General features: G+C 38.4%; 2 protein-coding genes across 2 annotated transcripts; both read right to left on the bottom strand.

The window, feature by feature from the left end:
* Positions 1 to 244: 244 nt before the first annotated feature.
* Positions 245 to 19,271, bottom strand: morc2 (MORC family CW-type zinc finger 2). Its single transcript, XM_056272652.1, has 27 exons — positions 19,116 to 19,271; positions 17,837 to 18,011; positions 17,251 to 17,304; positions 16,536 to 16,570; positions 16,365 to 16,433; positions 16,172 to 16,262; positions 15,961 to 16,069; positions 15,727 to 15,886; positions 15,519 to 15,630; positions 13,807 to 13,932; positions 13,574 to 13,653; positions 11,970 to 12,052; positions 11,704 to 11,789; positions 11,393 to 11,533; positions 10,427 to 10,581; positions 10,190 to 10,318; positions 6,236 to 6,341; positions 6,019 to 6,151; positions 5,851 to 5,937; positions 4,915 to 5,196; positions 4,540 to 4,824; positions 3,620 to 3,683; positions 3,397 to 3,535; positions 1,573 to 1,749; positions 1,399 to 1,492; positions 1,130 to 1,318; positions 245 to 560 (listed from the first exon to the last, which is right to left on the bottom strand). Exons 2-27 carry the CDS (start codon positions 17,902 to 17,904, stop codon positions 492 to 494), a joined length of 3,123 nt encoding a protein of 1,040 aa, XP_056128627.1. The 5' UTR covers positions 17,905 to 18,011; positions 19,116 to 19,271; the 3' UTR covers positions 245 to 491.
* A 1,552-nt stretch (positions 19,272 to 20,823) lies between these two features.
* zgc:158398 (uncharacterized protein LOC568894 homolog) lies at positions 20,824 to 25,795 on the bottom strand. The gene is made up of 7 exons (XM_056272645.1): positions 25,660 to 25,795; positions 24,289 to 24,472; positions 23,978 to 24,212; positions 22,699 to 22,843; positions 22,471 to 22,621; positions 21,027 to 21,158; positions 20,824 to 20,897 (listed from the first exon to the last, which is right to left on the bottom strand). The coding sequence occupies exons 2-7, from the start codon at positions 24,445 to 24,447 to the stop codon at positions 20,877 to 20,879; spliced, it is 843 nt and encodes a 280-aa protein (XP_056128620.1). The 5' UTR covers positions 24,448 to 24,472; positions 25,660 to 25,795; the 3' UTR covers positions 20,824 to 20,876.
* Between the last annotated feature and the right edge of the window lie 79 nt (positions 25,796 to 25,874).

The raw sequence follows: 25,874 nt of genomic DNA, 5'->3' as shown, positions 1-25,874 counted from the left end.
ATCAGGAAGTAACTCAAACTTGAGACAATACGGATCACGAAGCAGCAAGTTAAAGCCGTTTTCAGACTCAACATTTCGAACTGTTTACAAAGGAGTCAATGCGAGCTGTGAGAACAGCTGAGGACTCTTCCATAAAATTGGGTTGAGAATGAAGCTTTACAATACTGAGACCCTAAGAAACAGCCAACATGAACTCAAAACCTCAATGTAGATTTAACTCAAAGTTGTGAAACTGCAGGCTCTCATCACCTGAAGCCCACAAGTTCAGTCTGTCCCAAGGCTGCGCTGATGGCCCGAGTGGCGTTTCGAACCCAAAAATGCGTTGAAGTTGGCAATGAAGCTTTTGCTGCATTAGAGTTCTGTCACAGTATATAGGGATGGATATGTGGCCGACCAGCAATCATCTCCAGTCTTCCGCTAGAACTCTTAGTATGCATGAAACACAAATGTAGAGAGTGAAAATGAAGGTAAAACAGAGGAGATGCAGGGTTTCACTCTCCCTTTGTGACCAAATCTTCAATGTAGGCGTCCAGCTCATCATCACTGCTGATCTCAATATCCTGCGGAACAAAACACACACATGAACAGGAATTTACAAACATTCTTTTCCCATTGATAATTCTAAACTGCTCAATATTCTCATTTCCTTGACAACGGTCCACAAAAAAAAAAAAAAAATTGCAAACTGGATTTATATAGGAATATTATTATGTACAGGTGAAACTCGAAAAATTAGAATATCGTGCTAAAGTTAATTTATTTCAGTAATTCAACTTAAAAGGTGAAACTAATATATTATATAGACTCATGACATGCAAAGTGAGATATTTCAAGCCTTTATTTGTTATAATTTTGATGATTATGGCTTACAGCTTATGAAAACCTTTTCACAAAATTCTAACTTTGAATTTTTTTCATAAACTGTAATCCATAATCATCAAAATTATAACAAATAAAGGCTTGAAATATCTCACTTTGCATGTATTGAGTCTATATAATATATTAGTTTCACCTTTTAAGTTGAATTTCTGAAATAAATGAACTTTTGCACGATATTCTAATTTTTCGAGTTTCACCTGTATGTCAACGCAATAAAGTAAGGGAGTGTGTGTGTGTGTGTGTTTCAGACCTCCTGAACTTTCTGCAGAAGAGCGACGATGTTGGTTCTGAGTTTGCGGAGTTTCTCTTCAGATTCGCGTAGTTTGGCTTCTGCCCCGCTGCTCTTCTCCTCGACGGCTCGTGCCCGAGACTCGGCCCGCGTCTGGTAGGAGTTACACAGACTCTGGAGTCCGGCCTCATACTGCTGGAAATACTCTTTCTGCAATGCACAAGACACTAGTTTAAGCACTCAAAACATCTAGCCTTGTTATAAATATCTCAACGCTGGTCTGTACTCACGATGGGAAAGGCCACAAGGTCCTCAGCACTCATAGTGTTCACAGAATCTTTAGGGATTCGGAAATCCGGCGGGAAAAAATACCGTATAAACGTCCTGTGCAAAACAAACCATGGATTTAGGGATGAAACGCACCAAAAACACAGATCATTAACAGAAACACACCACAAACACACCTCATCATGGTCACGAGGCCTTCTGTGGTCTCTCTGCTCGGCCCGCTCTGAGTCGTGTCCGGCTCAGCAGCGGTGGGCGGAGTCACAGACCGTGCTGGACCCTGATTGGTGTCTGGACTTCGTGACTCTGGAGAGGCTGGACGCATAAGACGGACATCATCGCTGCCCTTAAACACCCTGAAAACAAACAAACACACAATTGATCAAACATTTGATGTACAAAAGCAATTCGAATTTTAAAGTTGCGATGAAACAAAAGCAGGGTCGGAAATTAACGGGGGTTTGGGGGTAAAAATGGCAAAAAAACATTGATAATTGGCATTTCCATCAGCTATATCGGTAAACATTTTGATGCGCTAAACCTTTTTCCGCAAAAAAATTCTTCTTTTTATATCTAAAAATAATATTTTATCTAAATAATTTGACGTTTTTATTCACATGACACATGGAGGCTTTATTTGAAACTTTAATCTAAATTTGCACAGTAAATTTAAACAGTCAGTAATAAAATAAGAACAAATTTTTTAAAAATTGCAAACGATAGCAGAAATAAATACAATAGAATAGAGTCAAATGAAACATGGCTTTAAGTCAGAGGCGGGTCTAACAATTGTATTCGGGTAAGAAATACTACAGAAGACAGATATTTTGACAACGTTGTGTGTTTTTGACTGTTTAAGGACTGTTAAACCACGAAAAATAACTAAATTTGGTACTCACAAGCCGTTTATGAAAGGCGACTATGTGCACGGCACTTATATAGATCAGTGGTGTGTGCGCGAAAAGCGCAGGAATGAGTAAAATGATGTGCAATACCCACAACCCCACACCAAAATTCAGGCCCTGTAACAAAACTACTCAACCTGAGCGAATGAGACGAGTGAGTGAGAGGAGGCGGGTGTGTCACTTTGCCATCGGAATCGTTTCAGATATTTTAGAATTGAAATATCGATATTTTTGACAACACTAATTTGTAGGAGTTTCAAGGGGTTGAACGATTTTTTTAAGCAGACATTTATGTGATTAAAGTCAAGTCGACTAGTCGCTGATGATGTCATTGATGAACAAATAAGCCTAAACTTGAAGGCGGGTTGCCTTGTGCACAGCTATGGCAATATGACACAGCACTCCCACATAACAGCTTATTTTTATCAGTTCTTTTGTCTTTGGTCGTTATATTTCTCTTCGGCTTGTTCTAAATCAGATACAGATTAAGTAGCACAGTAAAGATGACATTTATATGAATGCATTAGTGAGAGATAGAGCGATTGTGTGTGAATTAATTTGCAGCGTCTCTACTAATAGTGAAGCTGTGGGTTTTAGTTACCAAGAAATATATGCTAGAACTTTTCTTTTTCATTGATAAATCACAGAACAGAGTTTAGTATATATTTCTGCGCTACTGAATGATTCTGTGTGCAATCTTCACGTGATGAGCGCGCTACTGTCTGCATGTGTGTGCGTTACGATGCAGCAGCGCATTAGTTTAGGACAGCGATTAACATGCGTGTACAATAACCGGTTTAAAACTAGTCGATGCCAAGTTTAAAAACGTCATGGCAGACCATTAAAGTCGAATAGTCTGTGCAACCCCTAGGAGTTTCCCTTTCAGACACAGAATTTATAGGAGGAGACTATTTAAATAAGTCACGCAACATGGTTTGCTGTAGTATATTAACTGACATTTGCGCCATTATTTAACACTCGAAAAAGCATTTTGGGATTGATTTCTTACATTAATTTGCCCTGTTTAGTAAATCTGGCCCTTTGTGTAGTATGTCATAGATGTGGTAAATATTGATTAGTGTATGATTGTGCACGTACCAGCGATCTCTTGGAGTGTTCATGGGAACGTAGTCGAACTTGACTTTCCAGCGTACATTGTCCTTTCCCGTCTCTACCGCGGTTACACGACCCGTGAACCACTCGCCGTTCACCTTCGCCTCAACCTGCATGCCTTTATCTACAACACACACCATTGATTAGATCTCTACCACACAAATCCACAAATCCATCTTTACTATCCGAAATGATATACATATATTACCTTTCTGTGCATTGTTTTTTGTCGCATCTTTCTTCAGATCTTCATTAGTGCTATTCGTGATAACCTAAGAGAGAAATTCAGATGAATTAAAACTGTATTGAGTGTGAATCAGAGGGTCTGTTCACCCCAAAATTTAAATTCTGTCAGTAATTACTCTCCCTCATGTTGTTCCAACCCCGTAAGACTTCCGTTCATCTTCATAACACAAATTAATATATTTTTGATTAAATCTGAGAAGTGGATCACTCCTCCATAGGCTTCATAAGGGATCGAAACTGACCGGCCCAGAAAAGTTATTAAAGACATCGTTTAAAATAGTCCGAGTGACTACAGTGGCTCAACCGACGAGAGTTTATCAAGCGACGAGAATACTTTTTGTGGGCAAAAAACAAACAAAAATAACGACTTTATTCAACTATTCATTTCCTTCTCTGTGGGCCCCGAGATTTCTCGTAGTGTAACAGCGCAGCGCTTCTGTGTTGTACGTCACACGCAGGCTCACTATTGGCCGACGCTGGTCATGTGTGTGAGAAGCGCTGCGCTGTTACACTACGTGAACTCACTCGAGGCCCACAGAGAAGGAAATGAATAGTTGAATAAAGTCGTCATTTTTGTTTGTTTTTTGCGCACAAAAAGTATTCTCGTCGCTTGATAAACTCTCGTCGGTTGAGCCACTGTAGTCACTCGGACTATTTTAACGATGTCTTTCATAACTTTTCTGGGCCGGCAAGTTTCAATCCCTTAGAAAGCCTATGGTGGAGTGATCCAGCTCTCAGATTTAATCAAAAATATCTTAATTTGTGTTCTGAAGATGAACGAAAGTCTTACGGGGTTGAACAACATGGGGGAGAGTAATTACTGACAGAGTTTTCATTTTTGGGTGAACTATCCCTTTAAGAGGTGTGAATGTGATCCTGTACCTCAGTGGTGGTCAGTTTGACTGGTGCTGCCGCCGCTGCCGCTGCTACTGGTTTTTTTTCCACTGCAGTTTTCCCTCGAGCCTGAACAGACGCCGCCATCTTAGATTTTTTGGGTTGAGGTTCATCCTCTTCTGACGCACTGTCGTCTTCATCCTCTTCTTCTTCCTCTTCCTCTTCACTTTCTTCTTCCTCGTCATCCTCCTCTTCTTCTTGGACTTTACCCTTCTTTATGTTTCCTTTCTTGCTGGGTGGAGTTTGTTTGCCAGCAGTCTTGGCGGACGATGGCTAGCATAAAATAGTTACGATATTTTTAAGCACAGTCAGTGTGAAAACACAAGATATTTAAAGTTTGAGTATGTATGTAAGATGACTTACTGTAGCAGTGCGGCTCTGCATGGCACTTTTGCGAGCCGGCGTTTTTGTGGGCGGAGTTGGGGGCGGGGCTACAGGTTTGGGGGCGGGTTTTGTTGCCTTGGCTGCAGGTGACGGCTTCGCTTTGGGTGGAGGTGCTGGTGGGGTCCGCGTGGGTCGTGAAGGAGGAGTTGGTTTAGGGGGAGGAGTTTTTGTTATCTGCGGTTGACTGACAGCTTTTCTGACCACTGCAGGGAGAGGTGGTGAACGTGGGCGGGGTGCTGCGCGCTGGGATGAGCGGGTCGGCTATAAGGGTTAAACAAAATAAAGAGAACAATAAATAGCTTGAAACCTATCAAAAACATATCCAGGCCAAATGAACCCTTTCTTTTATTTTTAGGATCATTATTTTACGAGTTAAGCATATTCCCAGTTATCTGGAAGCTTGTTTCCGCCACAAAAAAAAAAAAGAAAAAAGGTAATTGCGACTTTTTCTCTCACAATTGCGAGTTTACACCTCGCAATTCTGACTTTTTTTCTCGTAATTGTGAGTTTTGTATCTCACAATTATGACTTTATAACTCACAATTATAACTGTATAATTTATAACTGAGGAATGAAGTCAGAATTGTGAGATGTAAACTCGCAATTGTGAGATAAAAAGTAGCAATTATCTTTTGAAAATGTTTTATTCTGTGGCGGTAACAAGCTTCTAAACAGTTATCATACTATAATGCGTACTATAACAAATATATTATTTAAAAGGAGGAAATCAAGTATTTATATATCATGTTAAAAAAAAAAACAGTAAGTACTATGAAAAATGTCCAGCTACATTTGGCCAGAAAATGTGCTTAATTGCAGTGAAGATTTTGCAGATTAAAAAAAAGACATTGGGGTGAAATATAACTTTTTTGTGTGCGATTCATCCACTAACATCAAGATACACACATACTGTACCTGAGGCGTGCGCTCTTCTGTAGGTTTTGTACTGACATCTAGAGGCAGCCGTTTTATATCTGTTGCTGATTTTATTGTTGTGGTTTTCTGAATTAGGAGAAATAAGGCATAAATTTAACCAGAACAGACAGAGAAAAGCTCAGGAGAGAGCGGAGCTGACAGACAGACCTGCAGGGACTCCAGTTTCTCTTGCTGCTGACGGATTTTATCGGACAGATCTTTCTGTTTGTCCTCGGTCGACTTGATGTCTTTTTTCAAAACGCCGACGGGCAAATTCTGCTTCTGCTCAGACGCATCACACCTAACAGAACAGAACAACAAACAAAACAATAAGACACACACAGTCTTATATGGTTAGACTGCTTCTGGCGTCCAGTTTCCCAACCTGTCCTGGGTTCCGTCCGGGTTCATGAGACACACCCAGCTGTCTGGGTACCGCTTGTCCACAGCATCCATCTGAAACGGCAACGTCCGCCATTTCAAACACTTATCTACAGGAAGATAAAAACAATTTAAGAAATTAGATTCATACAGGGGTATTCAATTAAAGTTCCAAGAGGCCTAGGCTCTATATTTTCTTCCGAGCGGAGGTTCAGACAATGCTTTTTTTGCAATAGTTATTAGGGATGGGGCCGATCCGATCCAGTATCGGTACCAGCGTAATTCACGTATCAGATTTTCCCGATCCAACCTGCGGAGATATCCGATATCCATGAGCCATGTCTGCGCTTTAACGCTGTCTGCTGAAATGACTCCAAAAGTGATTCCCGCCGGCTAATCTGCTAGCTGGCTGCAAACTGTGGAATGGATTTCCTGAACGGAGGCGCGGCTCAATGAGACACAGAGTTATGAGGCACGCCTCCGCTCAGGAAATCCATTCCGCAGTTTGCAGCCAGCTAGCAGGAAAGCATTGAGCAGCATTATATCTATGTCCGCTGTGTGGAAATATGGGAAATACTCGCGTCGGTCAACACACAACGAACGCAGTCAAACATTTAAAAAAAACACCAGGTTAAAGAGCACAAGGATTTTTAGCCAGGGAGCAGAAAGACAACGGGAGCCGTTTTATTGATAGTGTGTGTGTGTGTGTGTGTTAAGGCCCTTGCACACGGAGTCCAAAATTTTGGCACGCTAAAAAATAAATACGACCTCACGTTATGTCAATCACGCTTGCACACTGCCTCCGAAACTTTCGTCCGTCATAAAAAAAATCGAATCGTGTTCAATTTTCTAGGGCTGTAGTCAACCAAAGAAATCCTTAGTCGACCAAAGTCTTGTCCTGCGCAAAGATTAGTCGACTAAAAAAAAAAAAAAAAAAAAAAAAAAAAAAAAAGACGCGATGTTTTGATTGAACATTTTTTAACAATTGTCATAGAGCATTTATAAAACAACAACGAAAAAACATCAAAAATACATAAAACTATAATAATAATACAATTCTTTGAAAATTAAGTGATTTTTTTTTAACTGCAAAAAGTGAGGAGCTCTGTCCTAGGTCTATAGTGACAGTCACAATCGCGCACCTGACCACACCACACGCTACAAAAAATATAACTGCTATCTGCCACAATGAAAAATCCTAACAAAAGCTCTCGTTTATACAGGCTGTATATTCTTCTTTACTTTCAAAGCTATAGGCTAACTTTTGTCCAGCCTATCTAGGCGTTTTAAAACAAACACACACAAAAACCCAAAGAGCCTAAAAAACAATCCTAATAATAATAGGTTTTATTGTAGGACCGCATATAGGTTTATTTTCGTTTTGTTACATTATTTAGGCTATTTTCAAATGCTTCAAGTGTACAAATAAAAACAAAAACATATCAAGAAAACACAATTTATTGAGTCAGCATGATAAAGCCGTTAAAGGGACTGCTCACGTCTTTTGTGCGCTCAAGTTCGATTTCAAATGTAGGCGCGCGGTGTGCGCTAATGATGGAAGCAACGGTCGCGGTGCGACGCGCTCTTTTTTTTCCAAGTGCGTCCACGCCGCATCGAGATACAAACATATAGTGTATAAAAACATAAAAACCGAAACAAGTAGAGTTCTAACTGAATGAATACAGCTAAACTACCTATATCCCTCACTGAGCACGAAGCAGCAGCGCAGCCACAGGTGCGAACCGTGTGTTCTATGTGTGTGCGCTAAACTGTGGCGCTGTTACAAAATAGCCTAAATTAAAGCATTTAAAGTTGGGGATAAACCATAGGCTAATTATATTTAGAATACAGTAATATTTAACTGCTTATAAAGGAATAAATATCAAGGAGTAAATCATTGAAAATTTCTTTCTATTGGTAAAAAAAATAAATGCAACTGGTCGACCAATAAGAATGTCAGTCGACCAAGACGGCATCGACCGATTAGTCGACTAAACGACTAAAGTTGACAGCCCTACAATTTTCTGTGTTTTCCGCATCCGTAGCAAGCAGTTTGAATGGTGTTTTGACAATTCAGAGCCACCGAATCACGAATACGAAAAAACTTATACGAAAATTTCAGACTCAGTGTGCAAGGACGTTTACTTTTCTTATATTTCTAATATTTGACATTTTAAAACCTTGATTTGTTGATGCTACAAGAGCCAGTGTACTTGATTTGTGCTGTTCAGATGCACACTGTTTTATTGATAGTGTGTGTGTAAGATGTTTACACTTGCACTTTTCTTATATTTCAAGACTCAAGTATTAGACATTTTGTGAATGTAATAAATATTGACATGACAATCAATTTGAAACCCTTACAGTTGCATATTTGTTTTTTTCTGGAACAGGATTTCCTGTTTTTCTGACTTACTTTTCTGACCTTATACTTACCTAAAGTTGCCTTTTGGGACATACATGCATACATACGTACATTTCATACTTGCCTGTTGAGAGGAGTTTATTTCAACAATAATAATATTAAAGCAAACACAGCTCTGGTATCGGAATAGAATCGGTATCGGCCGATATCCAAATTCAGGTATCGGGATCGAATCGGAAGTGAAAAAATGTGGATCGGTGCATCCCTAATAGTTATACATTTTCATCTGGGCATCAGTAGTAATTACTAAAAGAAAAATCCTACAGTCAAATCCTATCCTCAAATAGTCATCAAAGATGAGGATATTGTGCCCTCGGAGCCGAAGCAGAGAGTCTGAGAATTTTCAAAATAAAAATAATTGTATTTGCTATATTCTTGTTTTCGGCAGTGTTTAGCGAAAGTATCAATCTATTTTGCTGTTCACTGTTTTTGCTGCTGTTAAAATAACCACATCACCTGCAGCTCTTAAAGTGGTGCTTTATGTCTTTAGCTGGAGAGAGAAACAATGCGCACGTGTAATGGTCACTTAGAGCATTTACGGTAATTTGAGGTACAGTGAGAACTGCGCATGTGTGTGTAGAGAGTGTGTCTGTAATAGATGTGAAAGGGTGGGGAGAAGAGATAACCGCTCTACTTTATTTCCATTTCTATTTGTGACCAGAGTTGAATGTTTATTTGTCTGCTTTTTCTCACTCAATCCCCATGTATGCAGATGAGCGTGACATTTTTATTAATTTATTTTATTAAACCCCGGGGAAAATACGCCTTCTTTCGTCTCTCGTGGATGTTTTCCTCCGACACCACATTTGCTTTTGTCTCTGGGCAACAACTTTGCGTTACACATGGAACACAAAGGGCTCGAATGAAGCGCATTTGGCTCTAGATGTAAATATTAGAGGATATAGCAGCAAAAAGATGACCATAAATTGATTTATAATTACCATAACTGATAAACTGAGTAATAAGCTGATTACTATAAACTGTAGAAAAGGTCAAATGGAGCAACTGTGTCATCATGTCTGGCGGTCCGGTTGAAACCTAGCCAGCGGTCCGCTATTTGAGGATGCATGTTTTAGGGTGTTCTGGTTGTGTCTTAGGGCATTGCTAAGTGACTTCTAGGGTATTTTAGGTTTTTTTTTTTTTTTACCTGCCCAAGTCATAATAACCTACCCACATGACTCTGGTCTCTATACAGCAGGGGCGTAGAATTTAGTAGGGACGCTAGGGACGTGTCCCTACCAATATCCAGTGACACTGATATATCCCTAGCAATAATTTCGATCAAAACTTAAAATATATTTATACATTGATGTCCCCGTCCCCACCAATTTCAAAATCAAACCTACGCCACTGCTATACACATAGTATCAAGTGCCACAATTAGAAGCAACATTCACATCAAACAAAAGCTTAATACTTTGGCTTAGCAGTTAGGATCAAATTAGTAAGCAAAATATGTTTTTAGGATATAAATGTGTATCTGGCATGTTAAAGCAAGTTTGTGAAGTGCTGAGAGTGAGTTTATGTTCGTACCACACTGGATGGTGACCGGTATCTCCATGGCTCTCCGTCGGCGAAACCGAATTTCATTTGATGGGACGGCGTTCCAGTTGGCCGACAAATAGCCAAATTCATCCCAGAATTTCACTATACCCTTCTGAGCTGTTGAGGGAAACATTTAATTCATGTTACATTTATTACAAACATTATAAAAAATGATATATGCCTGCGCATGTTCTCAACAAAAAGAAGACAAACACATAGACTGACCTATACCGATGTCCTTCCAGTACTGGGCGAGATATTCTCCCATGGCTCTCAGTAAGTGTCTGTATTCTTTAGCGTCTGCAAAGTCCTGCTTGTTGTGTGTTGGCTCGAGCACTAGATAGGGAACATCCACCACTCCTACAACACCTCCACAGGCCCTGACACACACACACACACACACTGTTAATTCTATGGTTACTAGAGATGCATCGATGTATCAGCCGATTTCTGATCAATTTACAACCATCGGCACATAATCTATAGCATATATATCATGCTTTCTGCGTTTTAATGTTAATACAAATAAAATAAAAAGACTAAATAACTTTAGTTACTTTCATAAGGATTAATATCTATAGGGCCCTATGATTTCCACAATGTGGAAAACGCAGACGAATCCAGTCATGAATCCTGAAGTTCAGTTTTAGTTAAAGTAATTGTACAGTAGAATTTAGCTACGTCTCAATGTAATAATAATATATGCATTTAATTTATACAGTGAAGAATATGCAGTTTTATTTTTACATTTGTTTACTTTATTTCTGTACCTAAAAATACTGTTAAACCTACATAAAAGCACGGTTTATTTCATATGTACAGCACTTTGGTCTGCAGGTGCAGTTGTAAAGTGCTTTATAAATAAATTAAGTGAAGTATGTATCGTTGTTCTGTTGTATTTATGTTAGCTTGCTGAATGTTAAATATATATCCAATCCATGTTTAGAAATTATTTGATGATGCAGCAATAAACTAGTATAACTTAATGCATGTTTTTTTTTTACTTTGCTGATTTAAAACATGCTCAAAACACTATCTATCTTAATGACTAAAGTTCAAACAAGAGAGCAAGAGACAAATCGGCCAATAATCGTTCGTTAAAATTGGTATCGTCCCCAAAAAATCCCATTTTTCCCTAATTGTTACGCATCAGCTTGTCTAATGCAGTATCTGTGTGTGATCGTCACTCACATTCCTCCCTCCAGCTGTGGTCCCGTCTTCTCATACATCTTAATAAGACGGCTGCAGTTATAGACGAACATACCATCCTGGTCTCGTCTCTCGATGTTCACGCCAAATATAAAGTTCAGCTCCTTGGGTTCTTTCAAAGCTCTGAAACGACAAAATGCTGATTTGAAACTGTGTTTTGTGACCGTTATACAAATAAATCTAGACAATAGTGTGTTTTCAAGGATATGTGGCTATATTAGTCAAATGTGATAACTATAAAACATCTTTAAGAGGTCATAGTGTATTTGTAGGAGTGGATGGGTGTGTGTTACTTTTGTTTGGATGCATGGATGGCTTGTTTTCTAGTAGCTTCGGCACGTAACGCCACAGCTGAATCCTGTGCCTTTCTCAGTGCGGCCTGAAATCACATGATGAGAATATGAAACAAATTTATTAAAAACCTGCATATCCGACAAACTCATAAGTGCAATTTATGAGCTTCTAAATTCAAATTTCTTTAATAAATAGATATAAATTGATAAATAGTCCAGAGTTCTGTTCTGGGTCTGAATTGTGTGTGTGTGTGTGTGTGTCTTACTCTGGCTTCTTTGGATAAGTCATCACCAAGCTTTAACTCCAGGGCACGAGCTTTACTCTCGGATTCCCGTGCCTTCTCCTCAGCTAGAGAGGAAGCCAAACATATGCACAAGTCAAGTGACATTTATTTATACAGTGTTTTTCCTACATTTAATTTAATTTTGGCGAATTTGTCCCGCCAAAGCCTTATTTGATCAGTTATTGTGATTTATGAGTGATGTTGATGACAGCTGCGCATGTTAACAGAGAGAGGACGAGCAAAGAACCCTCCTTCCACACACGCACTCTCTCTCTCTGTCTTCAAACTAAGCGCTTTCTTTGCTCTCTCTATCTCCCTCACACATATTAATCAAAATCAGTTTGGTTTGCTACCAGTGAAAAGCGCAGAAAAAGAGATGATTGATCGGTATGTTTACATCTCTAAACCAGTGTTTCAACTATAGTAGCCTATTCATTATATTTACATAACCTGTTAGTAATGTCTAGATTATTTAATGTTGTTTAAATTTGTCATGAAAACAACTTATGACAGCCACTGTGTAAATTATTACATTTCAAAAATGAATTGGAGTAGAAAACTAGCTTTATATTTAGAATTAGAAGTTAACGCAAAACCTGCTTTATGTGCAATTTACAGTACATGTTTTCTTTTATTTGAGCGTTGATTGTTATATCTAAAAAATAAATAGCAACTGAATTTTATAATTTGGGCTCTGTTGTTAAATTGTAACCTTTAATATTATAGTAATGTGTAATTAAGGCCTCCCCATATAGTTTACAGCATTAGCTAAGATATATATATTTTTAATTATAATAGAATTTATTTAAACACAAAACAGTTTAATTGAAAAAGAAGAAATTTTGTATTTTGTATTTTGTTTTCTCCCTCCTGCTGTACCAAACCGTGACTTCAATACCGAGTTACGTACCGAACCGTCATGATTGTGTACTGTTACACACCTATTGTGTATATATATATATATAGAACTATAGAAATGAAACTTGAATATATTCTGGAGTAGTCAATGTGCTGCTTGTATAGCAGTATATATTTACGGTCCTCTGAAAATAACTCATTATTCATTATTGTCAAAATAGCTAAGAACCAAAGTGAGTACACCCTAAGTGAACATTTCATATATATATATATATATATATATATATATATATATATATATATATATATATATATATAGATACACACCCACACATACACCCACAAACACATCATTATACAAGAAAAGACAAAAGAAGAACTAGGACAGAAATATAAGTGATTTGATTGTACAGCACAATGTCTAATTCACTCACTTCACTAAGAATCTAGTCTAAAACCCATTTATATTTCCTCCTAGGTTCGAATCTTTATCAAAGGAAGGGGCGAGATGATACCTTTACAAACATGACCGTTTCCTGTGTGCTTTTAAAGCAAGCAGCTACATCTGTCAACACTTGTGGTTCAGTATTTGTGGAGATTAACAACAGAAATGGCCAGATAGAGGAAATGCCATCATGACACACAAAGCCCGAAGTCAACTTCCCTTAACAACCACGTGCAACACTAGTCCAGTTTGAGCTGTTTGTGTGAGCTGGGGTTAAACTCACCGAGCTTCGAGAGGTGATCTGCTTTCTTGACCTCCTGCTCCGCACGGGTTTTAAAGCGCGTCGATGTGTATTTGTACATCCTAGAAGTCAAAAGAACAGGCTGTTCTGCATTTGGGATTGTAGTTACAAGAATGCTCCACTATAAAACTAGTATTTTTTCACAACATTAAGAGGTTTGATTTGAAACTCTGAGGCAGTGTATATGTGTGAAGCTGGTATTTTTTCATGTTTACCTAGGGTTATACAAGCAACAGGACAATCGCTTGGTTCGAACTTTGTGACTCTGAATGAAGATCCTCATCCTGGGGTCGATGTACAGGACAGCCGCATACGCACGGAAGGACCTCCTCTCTGGCTTTCTGTTTATGACAACAAATTTACATTCAGCACCATCAAAACACGTCCAACATTACATTAACATGTTACAAACTCACACTGTATGCCAGCTCAAGAGAGACAGAGTAGTGCAGGTATGACGTCACTTTGTATGCCAATCGGAAGTTAGCATCACGGTACAGGATTTAGCCATAGGCTTTTGGATTATCGCTAAAAACATGCTCTGTGTATAAACAAGGCTTAAAGCAAAAACTAAAAGGATCAGCGCGAACTCAATGGCAAAACCGAAGTCCCGCGGGACACGAGGGTAGATTGTCCTGTGCAGGGCTGACCGAACGGTCCGGGATTTCACCGTGTACCGTTGGATCCCTAATGAAGACATATAAACAACATTAAAAACTTGATTTTAACTACAGGGGGACTTTAAGTTTGGTCTTTTATCGGGGTGTCACAATTCTCCAAATCCTCGATTCGATTCAATTTTCGATTCTAAGGTCACGGTACGATTCGATTCTCGATTTTTACATTTATTTTTTTAAAGCCGAAACCGGCCAATCAGGATGCTCTCTGTCTTACATGCGCTTCATGAGGCACATACGCAAGATCTCTCGCTCTCTCCCAAGCGTGCCGCACAAGCCCTCAAAAGTGAAGCCAAAACGTCTCGATCGCCCCCCGGTGACCGGTCCTAGTATAGGTCATAAACCCCGCCTCCCCGTGTTATTCAACGGGACGCGAGACCAACTAAACAATTAAATTACACTTCACATATCTTTTTTCTAAAGATAGTTTCTGTCATTTACTGTAGTTTCTATCACGTTGATGTAATTTCAAGTGTTTGTTTTTAAAATAAGTTAGTTTTTAGTTAGTTATTTGATGCTATAAAAACGGTGCTGTGACATCATGATTGACAGCTGTGATTGACAGGTTCTCTGTGTGAAGTAGTCACTGAAGCACCAACAGACTTTTTTTCATAATGTTGACTATGTGGTTAGTAGTTGTATTTACCTTATTTTAACGAGGTACTGCAATCAGCAGACATCATTGGAGAGGAACGGAGCAGACAAGGTCACTTAAGAAAAGTGCAGGGGCGTGTGCTTACGATTGATTCAGCCAGAGTGGGGGCGGGGCCTTGATTTCGCGGCTTTACTTCCTGCTCACGACTGCGCATGACTGGTCCCGAAAACGCTACTGCGCAGACTCAAATTCCAATATGTCAGCGCCATACCGGGACGCTTCAGTTCTCTCCAATGGAAAAGAGCGTAGGGGCGTCGTCCATCTTTTTTTACAGTCTATGCTCTCTCCCGTGCACGCGCTATACGGTTTGGAGCACAGTTTTTTCTGTCTCGCATGCGCGATTGCGCGCTCTTGATTTAAGATCGAAATCGTGACACCCTTAGTCTTTTATGGAGGAAAGGTGTGCTGGACGGCATGCAGCAGTGCCACAATGATCGTTTAACCTCAATTATCGTGTCTTCATAATCATTCGAAGCCAAAATCGAAAATCAATTACGATTAACCGCACAGCCCTACGTAAGAGTTGATGCTAAGATCTGCAGAAATTGGACAGAATTAGACAACCCTGGTTATAAAAATTAGCGACTGGACTCACACTCCCTCTACGGGCGTCCCGGCCATCATAATGTCCTGGTGGTCCGTCTCCACATCCAGCTCCGGCTCTCGGTTATCCATCAACTTCAAATTATAAACTACAACCAGTGTCCCTACGAACACACAACACTCAGATTTAACGGCCTCACCAGACACAAACTGATTAACCTCAATGATTTAATTTTAGACAAAGTGCTGTAAAAACCAACCGCTGGGTCCTTCGATCTTCTTGAACTGCCGAAATAGCTGCTCTTCGTTCTTAAAAGGAGAATACTTAAAGATGAGTTCAGTCTCAGTAGCGTACTTCTCAGTGTCTTGAGTCAGAGGCTGCTGGGTCTTCACGTCCCAACTGGGTAATGGGACAATCACCTACGAGAACAGGCCAAAAGCACTTAGAGATCTGCACTTCACTTAGAATGAGCATGTGTGTATGAACGGCTTACCTCATCCAGACCCTCTTCTTCATGAAACGTTCGCGACAAAAACAAGCACGTTAATTTGTCGTCTTTTTTGGTGAAAAGAATGAAGTCCTTCCCTATACGCATGGAACCCCTAAAAGAGACCAGGACGTTTATGTATTAAAAAACAACAACAACGTAAATAACGAGATAATGGCAGTTCATCGGTTTCCAAGGAAATTGTAACGATACTTACGACTTTAATCCGTTTCCATACTGGCCGATGTGAGTAGACTCTGGGAAACGTTTGCTCGATTTGCCGAACTGGATGACGTGAGTGGCTTCACCTATTCAAAACAGTTGTTGTCATCATTGTTGTGTATGAGATCTTGAGTGAAAATGCATGTATTTTGTGGTATGAAGGGTTTGGTTTTCTTTGCTTTACTCACTGGGGTCCATTCCAGTGCCATCGTCAAGAAAACACAGCATAAACCCGCCTCTCAGATCGGGTCTCTTCTCTGATTGGTGGTAACAAATGAATATTAACAATCTATTTTGTTATAACACGGATTTTAGCAAATCACGTGATCGAAAACTTCGTTAAAACCATTGTATCTAACCTGTGTAGATGTCTATCCGTGTGGCATTGGCATCTCTGTAGAAAAGAAATGGAGTGGATGTTCACTTCAACAGTGCAAATCTTTTTGATGATAGAAGCCCTGTTTACAGCTGGTATTGAGATGTGTTTTGGTCGATCGGATCACAAGTAGACGAGGGAGACACATTCCCGTTTACACCTGGTGTTTAATCTGTCTCTTTTGTCCACTTTCAACCACTTCTGTCCTGATTTCTTCGAGGGCGAGTAAATGTATGGGATTTTTCAGATCTTTCGATCTAATGGATGAAATAAGCTTGTGCAATTTACATCTGAACGCGACCGGAGACAACGGAAAACGGAAAAAATGGAGAGAGAACATTGTGCTTGGTATGTTTTTCATCTTAAAACCAAACTTGGGTCTCCAGTTAACAAAGTTTAAATCCCGTCTGGCTCGAGCTCTTCTCATAATGTTACTCATTAGATCAGTAGACGGTCTTTTGTGGCTGTTTGAACACATTCGATCACATGAGCGTTTACACTACAAAAGCAATCCGGTCTAATGCATGTTCAACTACCTCTGGAAGTGTCGAAAGTGGGCAAGCTCAAAACATTAACAACTGTATTTACCGTCGTCCACTTGTGATCCGATCCACCAAAACACATTTTAATACCAGGTGAAAACAGCGCCTTAGTGTCAGAAGAAATATTTATTTTTAAAAACAAAATTGTGTTTGTACCTCGAGTTGTCCACGAGTTCCGCCAAAGCTCCAAAAAGAAACTCGTGGGTTGTCCTGTTGGCAATAATACAATCGATCAACAACAAAAGAAATGGCCACTGTTACTTTTGTCCTTTATGGCGATAAATACCCAAGTATTTGACAAAATATAAAAATAATTCATACATTAATAGAACATTGTTATACAAGTCTAAACAGAGCAACATCCCCATTCAAAATTGTTCTTTGGCCTCCAATTCACAAAAACATACATCGTTTGCAATCCCATTAATAATGGGCGCATTACTTTGCTCATCAATGCTGCAGTAACTTTCATTAAAACAATAAATGACTTCTGGGTATGTTGTGTCATTGCGAACTGCTTTGCGGAAAGTAGAAGCAGGATCCTACTGACTGTTCACGGAGCATGCAATGCATGTCGGCACACAAAATCACCACTTTTAAAAATCACAAGTTCCACTCTGATTGGCTGATTGAGTCAGGGCGCACAAGCTTTTAGCAGTCCGGTGGAAAACAAGGTTTCATGTCATCTTTTGTTTTGCTGCATGCATGAAAATTTTTAACAGTAACTCAAATTGATACTTACGAGTTTGTGTGCAGATATTCAAAGGTGAGCTGAGCTCGGTTTAGTGAGCTATAATTTGGGTACGCCATCGTCTCGAAATAAAAAAAAGAAAAAAAAAGAAAACTAGCTGATTGTATTCACGTCTCGTCTCTACATTCTTCCCATTTCAGGAGAATCATGTGTGATTGTTCAACACCTAGAAAACAAACAAAAACATGGATGTCAGTACAAACTAGCCATAGATCCAACGCAAAATTGTGATATCACCGGTTTACAAACTCATTGGAAAAAACTGTTCAAAAAGGAATATTAACACTGTTTAGTGGGATCTATGGGATTTAAACTTTTTTTAAATAGTGACAATGGGAAATATGCAACAATACGAACGTGTCAAACAGTAGTGTGATTCATTCCCGTTATGTCGCATCCAGCGACATTATTTTTTTTGTGGAAATTAATGTTAGATTGCATTTTTAGTTCAATTTCAACTGAAAATGGCTTGACTGTGGGATGACAATATATTTGCAATGCATTTGTATGGGATTCAAGTGCATTGCATTGTGGGATTCCACGCAGTGTTATGTTGTATTACTGCATTCTGGCAAATGTATTTGCATACTGTGCACAGTATGCATACCACATACTGCAAAAATAGTAAAGTAGTATGTTATTGCGAGAAGAATAACCTAAAATTTGTGAGAAGTATTACTACTTGTTGAAAACATACAAAACTATAGCATGTGCCATTCCGTGTGCTTTTTCCACCTAGTCATATTAAAGGTTTAGTCATACACTTAACTGTTTTTGCCAAGTAATATTAACAGCAAATTATGTAACGTTACCAAACCAAAATGATACCCTTTCCTTTAGCATGCATGATGCATTTATTGAACCTTTACAGACTTTTGCTATATAAAATGATAATGCACAATGCACATTTCCCCCCTCCTGGGCTAAATAATGACCCAGACAGGTGAGCTCATGAGGGTTTTTTTTTTACAGTCTGTCCTTGAACCGATGAAATTCACAGAAACACACGCGAGGCCATCCCATGCTGCCCAGGCCCTTGAGATCAATGCAAAAGCAGAGACTCAACTGCTAACACTTTCATTCGCCAAACACTCAAATCACCATCTAAATCTATCACATTTAACTCCTGCCTCACACAATAAAGCATGCACAGAAGAACTGGTCAAATAACTGCGGCCTGCCCAGAAACAACCGTCTAACGTTACATTTACAAAACCAACAGCCTTTGTACAGTCACACAAGCAGTAAATGTGATTTCAATAATGCAAACCATTTAACCACTCCTCGAACTCCGTTTGTTTTTATCCAACGATTTCTGCCAGCTGCATGAGGAAAACTACGAAACAAAACGTGTTTATTCCTTTTTCGTTCATAGAAAGTAGATGCAAGGCCTCGAATCGCTCCAGCAAGCGTTTTCCCTCGAACAACACACACGAGCACCGAGACAACTTGCCCCGCCCTCCTCGCCACGCTCAGCCAATCACATTACCCGCTGGCTCATTGGGCGCGTCTGATTAGTTGAGGTCGCCGTCATTCAACGTGAAGCAGGAAGTAAGTTTGCTGGTCCATGAAGGAATGTGGTGTGGAAAAACGCGGGGAGGGAATCGTGCTAAAGCACAACACCACTAATCGATAAGCGGGTCTGCTGTGATTGGTTTTAAAATCATATAAAAGGTAATAATGATAAGACAACTTTTATGTGATATTAAAATACAGGTTAGCATGAATTCAGTCGCGATTGGTTAGATACGTTGATTATACTAATGCATATATTTTTTCTGTTTAAAGGTGTAAAACGTGTAGGCTTTTTAACCAATCGTTTCTGGTAAAAAGGGGATGCTGATGATGAAAGTTGTATGTAATGGACGAAGGGGACAAAATGTCTGCCGTGTTTTCTGAACATAAACAAGCTGTTTGATCTCTTCATATTGATTTCAAGGGGCTGTATGCATTGCTTTTTTATGTGTTTTACGCGTAAATGGGTAAGAAATCGCACGCCTTTTTTTCTGCTAGTCTCTATAAACCGCAGGAAAAAATAAATAAATTGGGCTTGCACTTTAGCACTTTTTAGCCAATAAGAAAACGCGCTTTCTTTTACATGTTTGGATTGGATAATGACTCTATATGGGCGGTGTCCTTTACAAAATAAAATGGATAACTATAACCACTTTTAATATTATATTTAAAGGTACAGTTTTTAACATTAAGAATCAGACTTAATGATTCATCTTTTATGTCTGGTTTTACAGACATGGTTTAAGCTAGTCCCAGACTAAAATGCATGTTTGAGCGGTTTTAACTGAAAGCAACTTGCACTGACATATCTTAAAAAACTTGCACTGACATATCTTAAAATCCTGGTTTAATCCCTAGGTTTAATCTAAGCCCTGTCTATGGAACCAGGCCGTAATGTCACATTTAGCTAAATTGTGATATAACTCCAGATGATGTATTGCTTTCTTTGTGAATTAGTGTTCATTTCACCAATTTCTAGCTAATGAGTGGTTTTTGTGAAGTGTTGTCCACAACCGGTAAGCGTGTTTTGTGTGCAGTTTTTGTATCTGAATTAAAAGTCCAGAACACTGAATGCACCACCACTGAATAATGTTCAGACACCATTACACACGCAGACAGGACACAGTGGAATATTTTAATACATTTTGTTTTTAGAAAAATTAACAAATGATGTATATTTAATGCATTTAAATAAATTGAATATAATGTGATGTCAAAAGAAAGCTTCCAATCATCTAACTTCCTCTTGGAGTATAGTTATTATATTATAATCATACGTCTCAGGTTATGTTCTTTGGATTGTGATTGTTAACGCTTGCAAAGTAACATGAAATAGACCAGATCTGTTCGGATGGCACTGCAAGCGACCTGCATAACTGGTTGCAATTTCTTAGTTGCACAAGACCAACATGTTGGCAATGGAAAATGGTTGAATACCCAAAGGCTAATTTCTTTCTGCAGCAATGCGTTCTGACAGCCAGTTAAGTCTCGAATGTGGATGTTCTGCAGATGTTCCTCATGGGCTCAGCAGTGATTCCTATGAAGAATTTAAACACTTTTCAAACAAACTGTATAACATGTTAATTCATGCAATAAAAATCATGAAAAAATGCGAATCAGAGAGAGTTTAATACTAAAGATTAGAGAGCTCTACACTAGGTACAACCTTTTGAAGATCGCTCCCCTGGTAAGAACGTGAACGTGAAGAGCAACTTCCACAGAGGCTCATGAGGATGCAGACAACCAGCAGTGCAACACTGACCAGCAACAGATGATACCGGCACAAGGCTTTTTCATCCTAGTCGAACAATAAAGAAGACGTGGAGAGGTAAGCTAGATGCTGCTTATATGATGGTACACATTGATGCAGTTATTGAACTGAAACTGAAATAACATTGACCTAAAATAAGCTGAATAATGACACTATTATCTTCTGTAGAGCTGCAATACAGTTGAAAAAGAATTTGTTTAATAACAGAATCATTTTACAACATTAAAAGCTATAAAGATTCCAAAAGGGTTTTTGGGTTGCACTTTATTTTACAGTATCTGTACTCACAGTGTAAAGTACTGGGTAATATAAGGTAACTACAGGGGTTCAGGGTGAGTAACTAGTTATTGTAATAACTTTAATAAGTACATAGTATGTACATGGGGAAAAGGACTAAAATAAAGTGCAACCAGATTTATTTATTTTTTGCAGTAATTCCAAAGACATTTTTTTTTTTGGTTCCCCAAAGAAGCATTCAGTGGACATTTTTAATAGAATCACCTTCTTTTGTTAGTGTGAATAACATTTGAATAATTTAAGGAACCTTTTCCCACTATAAAGTACCTTTTATGGAACGGAAAGATTCTATGGATGTTAAAGGTTCTTCATGGAACCATCGATACCATAAAGAACCTTCATTTTTTATAGTGTGTTTATAGTTAAAGGTGAACTATGCAGTTTTTTTTTTTTACCTCAACCAAACAGCTTCGGAGTCATTGGAATGGTTATATTACTCTTTTCGGGTTGAATGGTGGTCGTTTCGCACCCCTCTATCGCATGTGAGCGGAAAAAACACACTTGCAACTTTGAGCCGGCCGGCCGCAGCATCAGGAAGTGTCGCGAGATTACGGGCTCTCGCGATGTAACGAATTGCTTTACGGCATAAAATTCTGATAAAATAAGCATCAAACAGAAATAACCCGGCGCCGTAAACATGTGGTGTTCGAGGCGCACATACAATACAGACTGCCGACAGTTAAACAGGGCGCGCGCAGCTCTTAAAGGGGCCATACCTTATTTCCACTCGTTACAGCGTCCATCCTACTGAACAGGCACCGGTGTACAGGGGGAGGGGATCCGGCCGTGAGTGCAGAGCCATCTCTGCGTGAGTGCTATTCACGACAGTACAAGTACCCCACAGCGACTCTAGGGGTCACTGTTTGACAAAAAAAACGGAATTCCTGCATAGTGCACCTTTAAAGTGCTATATAAAAGTGACTTGACTTGATATGGAATCTGCACACGTATAGCTCCAACAGAAAGAATCCCCTGCCAATTATATGTTCATTAATTAAATATTTAGCTGATTCTATCTGAACGACTGCATTGTGTTTTCTACCTTAGTGAGCAGGACAGTCAGGTGTGGATCTGATTTGAACTCCAGACCAAAGCAGTTTGGGGAATTGTGCTTGTTCGATTCTACAGCAACCGTCCTGACAGGTGAAGCGTTCTTATCCACGTTCTCCGCAACTGGGCATTCTGGAGGTGACCTGAAAGATCAGTAAATTAGCTTGCAGGATGTCTATTCACACCAAAAACGGGCTGTGTATATGTATAAGCTTCTCACGGAGTGTGAGGGAGAACGTGGGTCAGGGCAGTGAAGTGAAGACAGCTCAGCGGTCGACTGGTCTTCGTCCCAGCAGGAGTTTGATTGTTGGGAACATCAGAAGGGAGGAGCAGAGAAATGTTCACGGATGCTTTCGCTGCAGCCCCTGTGATGCGAAAGGTTATGTTGGCATTAGTAGAAAGCAATATAAAAAAAAAAACAGCCAAAACAACTGTTATGCAATACACTTCCATGTCTCCTCTCCATTAAATATGTCTTAATATATTATATTACAGTCACAACATTTAAAGAACAATACATATGAAAGTCTAATGCTGCCTTCACATGCTATCGGAATTATCATAAATACGAGTTTCCTAGTTTTAAAATGGACACGAATGCCCTCTAAAGTTGTATTTACCACTAGGAAGCGCAGGGATAATTCTGATACCCAAGTTTCAGAGTTACATTAACATAAACATTAAACATGGGGACGGGAGAACGATTGCTGCTGTGACTGCTATTCCTAATTCCTTTTTCCACAACAGCAACATCGCCTTGTCTTGCCATTAAAGTAGTGCATATTTACATATATGAATAATCATTTGAAGCGTATGTTTAAAACACGGCGAAAATAACCTGCATTTGACTGAAATTCTAGAATTGTCAGCAAGCGGTGAATGTTTATATGGTTGTCAGTGAATGGGACGCTTAATATAATTTTGGCTTTAATAAGTTATTCCCAATAAATAGGCAAGAATAAACCTGGTGTTGTCCATGATTCCTGTTCTTTCCGACAACAGAGCACTTGAATGCAACAAGCTCGTAATCAGAAGTATATATATATTAGTGCTGTCAAATCGATTAATCGTTATTAACATAAAAATTTGTTAATATTTATATATAATATTTATATATAATATTTATATAATAGTATATATACTGTATATGTGTGTGTGTGTGTGTGCATATATATATATATATATATACACATACACACACACACACATATATTTACAAACTTGACAGCACTAATATATATACAGTGTATATATATATATATATATATATATATATATATAAAATAAAAATGCCAAAACCACACAACAAAATTTAAATTTAAAATAAAATAATTATATAAAAAATACATATGAAAACTGCAATATTATGTAAATAATACTAACAAAATTACTGAAAATTACATGAAAATTTTAATTTAAAATAAAAAAATGTATATAGAAATATACATATAAAAACTGTAATATTATGTAAATAATACTAAAATCTCATACACACAAACCTTTGATGCCCAGCTGGCTGCCCAGCATTGTGGCACTAATGACGGTATCATCTGGGACGTCCCCTATAAACACCAGCGGCACCAGTAAGGAAACATGAGAAGTGCTCATGGAAATATTTGTCGTATCTGCATGCTCCACCATTTGGGGAGAGTCTTCCTCCAGCGGTGCATCTGTGTCGTTCACATGTGTGCAGAACTGAAAACCAGCAATAGCACCCAGAACCCCGTTCCAGTCCTAGAACACAAGCGTATGGTATGAGTTAGTCAGTAAAGAAGAACCCAAACATTACAGCAGTGATCGTCATACTCACTACGCTTATGTCAGGGTTCTTGATGTCGTGATTCTGTGAGTAAAGTCCAGTGCAGACGAAAGTTATGGAGATGATCAGCAGACTGAGGAAGAACACAACCACAGGAGGGTGTCGAGAGACCCGATCTCTCAGGTTAGACACAGGCCTCCACTGACCCATAATGCACCAGGAGTGAAGACACCACCTGTGAGGTTTAAACCATGCAAAATATTTAATGCCTGTATTCAGAATGGAATGCTAACTTACTGAATACTGTCTTTATATAAAATAATATAAGTATAAAACAGAAATATTAGATGAAAACTAAATGAAAATTTGAAATGTTGCTTTGGCAATTGACTCAAATAAGCTTAAGTTGAAGCACTAAAATTACCAACGGGAAATAAATAAAAACTGAAATAGAAATAAATTAAACTTAAATAGTAGGCCTAATATATATATATATATATATATATATATATATATATATATATATATATATATAAAAATTAAAATTATGTAAAATTATTCATTGGAATTACTTCCAGCTTATTTATAACCAGTGTTGGGTGAGTTACTCTAAAAAAAAGTAATTAATTACCAGCTACTAGTAATCAATAGTGTAATTAGATTCCTGTACTAATTACACTTCCAGTAATTAGTATTGTATTGGTAATTATAAAAAGTATTGGATTACTTATTAGTAATATCAACCTCAACAAGTTGAACAATACAAGGATGGACGAAACTGCTCTTTTAATTATTTCAAAGAAACAATATACAATTGCATATTCTTGAACTGACCAAAATGCCGTATTAAAAACATATGTTTTAACATTCAATTTTGATGTTGAATCCACTATTGTTTTATATAAAATTGTTGTAGCCTACACATAATTTAAAGTAACTGTAATTAAATTACAGAAAAAAATTAGTAATCCTTTAATTTACTTTTTCAAGGGACAAGTAATTACAAAAATAACAGTATTCATTGCATTACACCAACACTGTTTGTAAAACTGTAAATGTAAGGTCAAGTCGAGTGCTTTGCATTATGAGATACAGTCCCATTCAGTGTGCTCTAGTATACTAAACATTGTAGCATATGTAGTGTGTGGTACTAGTATGTAGTATGCATCTGAGTTCTGAAATAAATACTTATCTGGGTTCTTCATGATTGACTTTGTACATTGAAAAATTCTCATACAGTACTTAATGCGGCAAACTCAATAACATAATTATTATAATAATAGTATGTTAGTAATAGTATGTTATTGATAACATAGCACACTTCTAAACTGCATAAAGTAGGCTATAAACACTATATTTGACACATGAACTAAATTGTATAATCATAATTTGATCATATTATAAAGTTTACCGACCACTTGCCTTTAATTACGTTCATTTAATTAGCGTGTAGGGACGTTGAACGTTGACCAGGTTGAAATGTAGTAATGTAAATATTGATTGATAGCAACGCAAGCAACTTCCTCACAGGTGGGTTTCCTTCGAGACAGCTTTAATTCCAAATTAAAAGTCCAGTGGCGAAGAGGCAGAAATTACAACTCTTACATGTTAGATTTGATCTAATTAAAAATAATACT

The sequence above is a fragment of the Rhinichthys klamathensis genome, unplaced genomic scaffold (genome assembly GCF_029890125.1).
Source record: "Rhinichthys klamathensis goyatoka isolate OS25496 unplaced genomic scaffold, OSU_Roscu_1.1 h1tg000341l_1, whole genome shotgun sequence".
NCBI lineage: Eukaryota > Metazoa > Chordata > Actinopteri > Cypriniformes > Leuciscidae > Rhinichthys > Rhinichthys klamathensis.
This window is presented reverse-complemented; position numbering and strand designations above follow the sequence as displayed.

Coding starts and splice junctions, on each gene's coding strand:
- morc2 (XM_056272652.1), bottom strand. CDS start 17,904: ATGGCGTACCCAAATTATAGCTCACTAAACCGAGCTCAGCTCACCTTT. Junction 11,534..11,703: donor ATCCATGCATCCAAACAAAA/GTAACACACACC, acceptor TTGTCGTTTCAG/AGCTTTGAAAGAACCCAAGG. Junction 1,319..1,398: donor ACCTTGTGGCCTTTCCCATC/GTGAGTACAGAC, acceptor TGTGCATTGCAG/AAAGAGTATTTCCAGCAGTA.
- zgc:158398 (XM_056272645.1), bottom strand. CDS start 24,447: ATGGGTCAGTGGAGGCCTGTGTCTAACCTGAGAGATCGGGTCTCTCGA. Junction 24,213..24,288: donor AGAACCCTGACATAAGCGTA/GTGAGTATGACG, acceptor CTTGTGTTCTAG/GACTGGAACGGGGTTCTGGG. Junction 22,622..22,698: donor CACGTTCTCCCTCACACTCC/GTGAGAAGCTTA, acceptor CTGATCTTTCAG/GTCACCTCCAGAATGCCCAG.